The sequence below is a fragment of the Trichosurus vulpecula genome, chromosome 7 (assembly GCF_011100635.1).
Source record: "Trichosurus vulpecula isolate mTriVul1 chromosome 7, mTriVul1.pri, whole genome shotgun sequence".
In the NCBI taxonomy this organism is placed as follows: Eukaryota; Metazoa; Chordata; class Mammalia; order Diprotodontia; family Phalangeridae; genus Trichosurus; species Trichosurus vulpecula.
The window spans coordinates 273,281,034-273,289,175 of record NC_050579.1 but is presented as its reverse complement, the minus strand read 5'-3'; the positions used below and the strand labels follow the sequence as shown (position 1 = coordinate 273,289,175).

At 43.6% G+C, this 8,142-nt stretch overlaps 1 protein-coding gene across 1 annotated transcript in view; it reads right to left on the bottom strand.

The window, feature by feature from the left end:
- Positions 1-4,400: 4,400 nt before the first annotated feature.
- Positions 4,401-8,142, bottom strand: part of DEF6 (DEF6 guanine nucleotide exchange factor) — a 41,712-nt gene continuing 37,970 nt past the window's right edge. The window contains exons 9-11 of the mRNA XM_036766110.1: positions 6,823-7,021; positions 5,367-5,457; positions 4,401-4,991 (exon numbers count right to left, since the gene is read on the bottom strand). Of these exons, the coding sequence (XP_036622005.1) occupies positions 4,765-4,991; positions 5,367-5,457; positions 6,823-7,021 (517 nt within the window). The 3' untranslated portion in view covers positions 4,401-4,764. The remainder of the gene's footprint in view (positions 4,992-5,366; positions 5,458-6,822; positions 7,022-8,142) is intronic.

Below are 8,142 nucleotides of genomic sequence, written 5' to 3'. Positions count from 1 at the left end.
AGGTCACACAGCTTAATAAGTGTCAAGTGTCTGAGGCTGGATTTGAACTCAGGTCCTCCTGACTCCAGAGCCAGTGCTCTACTCACTGCACCATCTAGCTGCCCCTCATCATTTCTTATAACACAATAATATTCCATTACAATTGTATCACAGCTTGTTCAGCCATTCCCCAACTGATGTCCTACCCCTTCTTTTTAAAGAAGAAAGAGTATGCTTAGCATTTCTGCTCCCTACCCCTTTCCTCTTTCCTTCATCCTACAACCAATCATAGGTCCTTATGCTTTCTTCCTTTTCTGCTCCTTGGGATCTATCCTCCTTAGAACTTACTTTACTTAGGATTAATCCCTCCCTTGATCCATTCTCCCTCTCATTCCTCTATCTTCCTTCTCCCCTTTCCCTCTTATTTCCCTGTTGAGTGAAATGTATTTTTGTACCCAACTCTGTGTATATGTGTGTATGCTCTTCCCTCCTTTGACCAGTTCAGATGAGAATCAGGTTCAAGGCTCACCTACTCCTCACTACTTCTCTTTTGTACAGACTTTTACTTATACACTCTTATTATGTAAGATAATTTTCCTCATTCTTCCTTTTCCTCCCTCTTCCCACTGTATTTCTCCTTTTCCATTTTTTATTTTAGGATCATCAAGACTTCTAAATTAGAACTATTCTAAGGTCTTCTGTTTAATTAGATACTCTCTCTATGACATCTGATAGGTTCTGAGGAGACACATGTATCATCTCCCCCATATTAGAATGTTCAGTCCCTTTGTTCAGTGCCGTCTGACTGTTTACTAATGTTTAACTTATGTTTCTCTTGACTCCTGTGTTTATACTTCACCTTTTTTTTTGTTTTTTGTTTCGCTTTTGTTTTATTTTTTGGAGGGGGGAAGGTAGGGCAATTGGGGTTAAGTGACTTGCCCAAGGTCACACACCTAGTGTGTCAAGTGTCTGAGTACAGATTTGAACTCAGGTCCTCCTGACTCCAAAGCAAGTGCTCTACTCACTGCGCCACCTAGCTGCCCCCTATACTTCACATTTTCTATGCATCTCTTGTCTTTTCATCAGCAATGCTTGGAAGTCTTCTATTTCATTAAATATCCATTTTTTTCCTGTAGGATTATACTCAAGTCTTTCTGGGTAAATTATTCTTGGTTGTAATGGTTGTATTATAGTTACAATATATGTAAAATATATATGTAAATATAAAATAATGATTGTAGCCTATATCCTTTGTCTTTGGGACTATCATATTTGAACCTCTCTACTCCTTTAAGATGCTTGCTGTTAAATCATGCATGATCCTAAGTATGACTTCTTGGTACTTGAATGCTTTCTTTCGGGCTGCTTACAATATTTCTTCTTTGACCTGGAAGCTCTGGCTACAATGTTCCTGGAAGTTTTCCCTTTTTTCTTTTCTTTCTTTTGGGATGTAACTGGTGGATTCTTTCTATTTTTGCTTTATTCACTCTATTTTGTTATATATTATTTTTATTATTTATTCATTCTGTTTTATTTCACTATATTTTCACCCTCTGATTCCAAAGGAACTAGGCAATTTTCTTCTATGATTTCTTGAAATATAATGTCTAGGCCCTCTCTTTTTTGGTCATGGCTTTCAGGTAGTCTATTTTTTCTTCAATTATCTCTCTGATCTCTTTCCCAGGTTGGTTGTTTTTGTTTTAAGATATATTATGTTTTCTTCTTTTTGGTCTTTTGACTTTATTGTAATATTTCTTTTTGTTTCATGATGTTATTGGCTTCTATTTGGTTTATTTTAATATTCAGGGAGTTTGTTTCTTGAGCCAAGTTTTGTACTTCTTATGCCAACTTTGTTTTCTTTAGTGGGACCTCCGGTGTCAAGCTAGTGAGGGTCATAGTTGGCAAGGCCACTGTTAAGACCATTTTACTGTGCCCTTTAACTTTGTGCAATACGAAATCCACTTCAGGGGTACATGCTTTTTGATACCTTCTACTTAGGAGCATATATACATATATAATAACTAATAATTAGTTAGCTAATTAACTAACAAAATAATAACTAATATATATAATAACTAATAATTTCATTCTTGGGAACAGCTGGGTGGTACAGTAGATTAAAGTGCCAGGAGACTCATCTTCCTGAGTTCAAATCTGGCCTCGGACACTTACTAGCTGTGTGACCCTGGGCGAGTCATTTAACCCTGTTTGCCTCAGTTCCTTATCTATACGATGAACTAGAGAAGGAAATAGCAAACCACTCCAATATCTCTGCCAAGAAGACTCCAAATGGGGTCATAAAGCTGTTACACCCAAATGAAGCCCACCATTAATCCCCTTTGAGCCCACCATTAATCCCCTTTATATTTTTGTCTTTGTCTCTGTCCACACTCTGTAATGGCTTGAACCAGTTTAAGGCACAGTTCTGGGTAGATTGCCCAAGGCTAGTCCCCTGACCCCCCCTTTCTCCTGAATCAGCATTCTGTATATTCTCTCTACATCGACATTATGTGCAAGGATCAGTTTCAGGGTAGGGTATAAGTTTATCTTAAGGAAGGACCACCCTGTTACCAAATACGGTCCCCACACCCTAGGTTATGCTGCAACTATTCTGCTGACCACCCTGGGAGGGCCACCCATTCTAGGAAGCTGGCCACCCTGTGTCACAGGATGGTCGCACCCCTGTATCCTTGCGCCATATTCCCAAAATTAGCCCTGAGCTATGAATCTAACCAATGGCTGATCTTTGCTTCTGTAAGTCCTTGCGTCTGCTAGCGACCCTCCATAATTGTGTAATTGTGGTTTTTGCCTTTATAAGCCTGTAAGTCCCTCAGTTTGGGACTGCCTGCTTTGAGTATGAATTCCAGGTAGTTGCGAGCTCGTTCAATAAATCCACACTCTAAATTTACCATGGACCCAGGTCTCATCTTGCTGTTATTTTCTACACAACAAAGCATCAGACATGACTCAGAAACTACCGAACAACAGCAAACTCATTCTTAAAACACACTGCCTCCTGATAATAGTACAGCTTTGAATTTAAATTACTTTTTAAAAATTTACCTGTAAATAACCTTCATTCAATATAGATCTAAACCAACAATATTTTCTTTCCATTGGATTACTAAGAGGACATTAAGCATTCCAGGCAACTGGATATCTAGTTTCTGTTGGAGCACTTCCAGTGAGAGGAATTCACAATCTATCTAGTGAAACAGCCCACTTTATTTTCACACTTCAACTGCTTAGGTCTTACTGTCTTCATTAGTAAAAGGAGTTAACCACCAACTTGCTTTCTTGCTCTATGATTCCATGATGAAACTTGAGATGGCATCCCCCCAATTCAAGTTTTTTAAGGATTTGATGACAAAAATGTTTGAGCTTAATCCACATCCTTGGTTATCACAGAGCCATAATGTAAGGTTCTAATCATTTTGGTTTTCTTTTATATGTAAACTGTTCCATCCCCTTGGTTATCTTGGAAACTTTCCCCAAGATCATTTCTAGCTTCATCATATTTCTCGTAAACCAAACTCTTGTGAACTTAAGCAACTTATATCTGCAGTTTCACTTTGAGATAAAATCTGTTTATATCATTCCAAAATACTTTTATGTTGAGGATGCCAATAAGGATTAGAACTATAATTTCACTGATACGTGAAACTCCACCTACCATGCAAGCCAGCATGGTCTTTGCAGTTGTAGACTTAGAGAGTTTCCTGGATCAGTGAAAGGTTAAATTACCTGTCAAGACTTACGCTGCCAGTCTCAGAGTCTGTCTCAGTCTCTGTTATCAGAGACAGAACTTGAACTCAGGCCTTTGTAGCTCCAAGGCCAGCTCTTTCTCTACTGCACCATAGGTACCTTTCCCTCTTCTAATAAAAACTGAGGATCTTCCCCCACCCCCCACCCTAGATTGATTCTTTTGTGAAAGCAAACTAGGCCATCTTTTGCCTCAATTCTTACCTAGCCTCTAATTACTGAATGGGCATTGCTTCAGACAAACTGAGACCTGGGAAAGATCTTAGCTTAAAAAGGTCAAGGTCTCTCACTGCATCCTGGGCCATTGGTAGTCATCTTGACCTATGTCTTGCCAATGGACCCCCATGACTCTGGAGCAGGCAGTGAGGCTGATGACTCTACACGGTTCTGCCTCGCTTAAATCCATTTCACTTGTAAGTCGAGACATCTCCCTCCTGACATCATTGGTCCTCTTCAAGAACGAAGGACCAACAACAACATGAGTCAGGGCCCATGCCTTGTCCTATTTCTGTATCCTACACAGAGATCAGGACAGCACCAGGCACACAGGAGGGATTAGTAAATACATGTCGAATGAATGATTAACATATTTTCTAAGTGACTGACAGATAAGCCAACCTGGGGTACCAAGAAAAGATAGACAAACCTTACATCATCTATGAATTCTAAGGATATGTTTTATTTAGAATTGTACATGAACAAATCCATCATATTGACAGCCTGGAGGAATGAAGTAGGTGGATAGGAGGGGGCAGAGAGCTCCTGGCTCCCCGCTCTGGTCCCCTGTCTCAGCTTTCATTGGCAGGCTCTTAGGGTTAAGTCAAAGATCAGTATCCTGAGGGCCCTCAATTGTCTGAGGCCAGAAGCCACATGGAAAAGGTGTACCTGAACCTTCTGTGGACTGGTAGAGAATTTGAGGGCATAGAAGCCCTGGACATCCTGGCCTCAATGATTTCTTCTAGCAGATGGCTGGTTTCATCAACAGTCCAGCTGTGTAAGCCATGGCAGAGGGTCTTCAGGAGGCTAGTTGGTCGATTCCAAATTGAGCCGCTCTTCTTCCTGAGAGGTGGGGGCAAGGGTAGAGGATTTATCCCCTTTATTCAGGGGATCCTGGGTCTCACAACTGTTGGTTGTGGGTGTCTCACTATCCCGGGATCCCCAACGGGACAGGCGCTTCAGAGAGGAGTCTTGCCGGGCTAGCAGTGGAGGCTGGAAGCCAGGGAAGGAGCTGCTGGTGGGAGGACGCTTGTCTGTTGAGAAAGAAGGGGAGAAAACAAAGGGAGGGTGCATAAGGAGAGAGACGGTACCAGTTTTCCCCCACCCTACGCTATTATTCCCTCTATGTTTCCAACCCTCCAGAGCAGAAGGAATGGAACCTCAGAGAGCTGGCCAATGCTTATAGCAGTTCTGTCCGAAATACTGTAGTAATAACCTTTCCCTTCACCTGATTTCATATGACTTCCCCTCACGCACTCTATAGTTCAAGCCATCCCATGCCTAGAATGCTGTCTTTCTACACTCTGTCTTCATCCTGGGATCTTGCTCTGGCTGCCTTTCCCTAGCTGTTTATCCAGAGGCCTGTGGAAGCCTCTGGCTCAGTAGTCCCAGGCACTAACCCCTCTCACCTCCAGGCCGGATCGGGTGCATGAGTCGGCTCATCTGAACATTCCAGTGCTTGACATTGGTGCTGGCCTGGCGAAGCTTCCGCTGGGCCGCCTGCCAGGAAATGAAAAGCTGTTAGAGGGTCCGGGGCCGAGAAGGGCCCAAAAGAGGGAGAAGCGTGGCAAGACTGGCTCCCGGCAGAGGACCACCTTTACCAGTGAGCTGTACTGGCTGGTGGTGGATATGAGGGGCTGCCATTAAGCCCAGGGTAGAGCCTTCCTTCTTGGAATCTCCCATAAACACCTTGTTTCTACCTCTTCTAAGCACTTAATTTGTTCAGTGTTGCCACAGTTATTTTTGTATATATAACTCTACCTATTCAGCTCCAGGAGGGTAAGGTCAGTGTCTTATTGAGCTCTGTATTTCTCCCAACACCAACTCTGTTATCTGTGAACAGTAAGTGCTTAATAAATGTGCATTGAATAGAATGGAATTAAACAATTAACATTATGGCACAGTGGGAAAAAAAATCACTGGCTCTGGAGTAAGAGGATCTGGGTTCAAATCCTGTATCCACTCCTTACTGCCTGTGTGACCTTGGGCAAATATCCTTTCTGGGCCTCAGTTCCTTCATCTGTAAAATCCAGGAGTTGGACTAGATGGCCTCTGAGGTCCCTTTTAACTCCAAATATGATTCTATGATGTTGGGGATCTCCAATAATGGGCAGGTGCCAAGGAGAAAGGGGTATGAGAACGCACCCTGGACTGGCACAAAATCTAACAGGCAGGATAGTAAAGAGGTACTACACACACACACACACACACATCCCTTATTGTGCCAAACCATTCATCTGACATTTACTTAACAGTGCCCGGGCAGGTCAGTGACCTTTTCAAGTATATGGTTTCAACCAGGAAACTTGCTGAGAGAAATGTCCCCAAATATTCCCAGCCACCGCCATTGTTAAATTGCAAAGGCTTTGAGCTGGGGCTCCCGGGTTCCACTTTGAAAAAAACAACCAAACTCTTGTCCCACTAAAATGTGATACAGCGAGTAAAAGGGTAGGGTGGTTGTGCTAATAACCATTAACTCACCAGAGAAGTGGATGCTAAAAAAAACAAACCAAAACCAAAACCACACACACACACACACACACACACACACACACACACATATAAAAAAATTTTTTTTTTTTGCTAAGCTCAGCCCTTTCAGTCTTTGGTGAATCCCATTATGACCTCCATAAAATCTTCAAGAAAAAACAAAGCATGTGGGTTCACTCCCCTGCCTGTAGCTCATAAACGTGTTGAGGGTAAGGACAATTCCATACGCTTCTCCTATATGCCCTAACCACAGGGACACAGGAGATGCTCGATGCTGTTACATTTGGAGGGAAGGGTGCCCAGCTCAGGTGGATAGAACGCCGATCCCCTGGGTGACGACACCTAAAGGAGCAGATCCGGGATCCTGGCTCTCACCTCCACGTCCTCGTCCGCCCGCTGCCGGTTCTGCCGCACCTGCTCCAGCTGCTGCTGGGCCTGCTGCAAAGAGCGACTCTGGATCTCCATCTCCTGCTGCAATTCTTGCTTCTCCTGTTGAGCCTGCTCGATATAACGCTCCTGCTCCTCCTTCAGCCGCACCAGCTGCCGCAGCTTCTCCTCTTCCTCCTCCAAAAGCCTGTCCGGGGGTTGGGAGGTTAATAAGGAGGAGTATAGCCTAACATTGGGCAGCTAAGTGGCGCCATAGTGCCCAGAGCGCTGGGCCTGCAGCGAGGAAGACACCTTCCAGAGTTCAAATCTGGCCTCAGACACTGACTAGCTGTGTGACCCTGGGCAAGTCACTTCACCCTGTTTACCTCAGTTTTCCTCGTCTGTAAAATGGGCTAGAGAAGGAAATGGCAAACCAGCAGTATCATCGCCAAAAAACAAACAAACAAACAAAACCAGATGGGGTCATGAAGAATAGGACATGACTGAACAACAACACAGCCTGACATCATAGTCCTTTGACAGCTGAGAGGGTGGAGGAAGTGTGGCCAGAACGAGAGGTGGTGAAGCATAAAAGACAGACCAGCATACATGGAATCAGAGGACCCGATTCTCAGTTTCGGCCCTGCCCTTCCTAGCTGTGTGACCCCGAGCAAATTACTTCCCCAATTTGGGCTTTAGTTTCCTCTTCTGTAAAATGGAGTAGAAAGTAAAAAGCGCCAGTATGGTTTCTGGCACTGCCTAACTCACCGATGTGGAAGCATATTAAAGTCTCCTTTTTAGTTCAACTGGAAATATTAAAGATTTTATCTGGTCTGAAGTCCTTTTCAAACTTGGCTGAAAGGAGGAGGCCTTATCAGCACTTCAACTTTGTTTGGAAACAGCTGCCCTCCACTAAATCCCTTTCCCCGTTGTTCTCTGAGGACTCACCTCTGTCTTTCAGGACAGTATTTAAAAAGTCAAGTTATTAAAAAACTAAGGCCCTAGAAAATGGATCAAGGCTGACGTTTGCTCCAGATGAGGTTCTCTTGGCAAATGGGTCGCCATCTCCTTTTCCAGCTCATTTTGCAGATGAGGAAACTGAGGCAAACAGGGTGAAGTGACTTGCCCAGGGTCACACAGCTGGTAAGTGATGGAGGCCAGATTTGAACTCAGGAAGATGAGTCATACTGGGCCTGAAAGAGCCACTTGTTAAATCTCACCCAGAAAGTGAGCATTTGCACCTCGGAAACTGGCAAAGAGCAGATGCTACAAGCCAGGGCTTGACTTGTTGTTTTGTTGATTGTCTTGACTTAAGAAACTGAAGGAGAA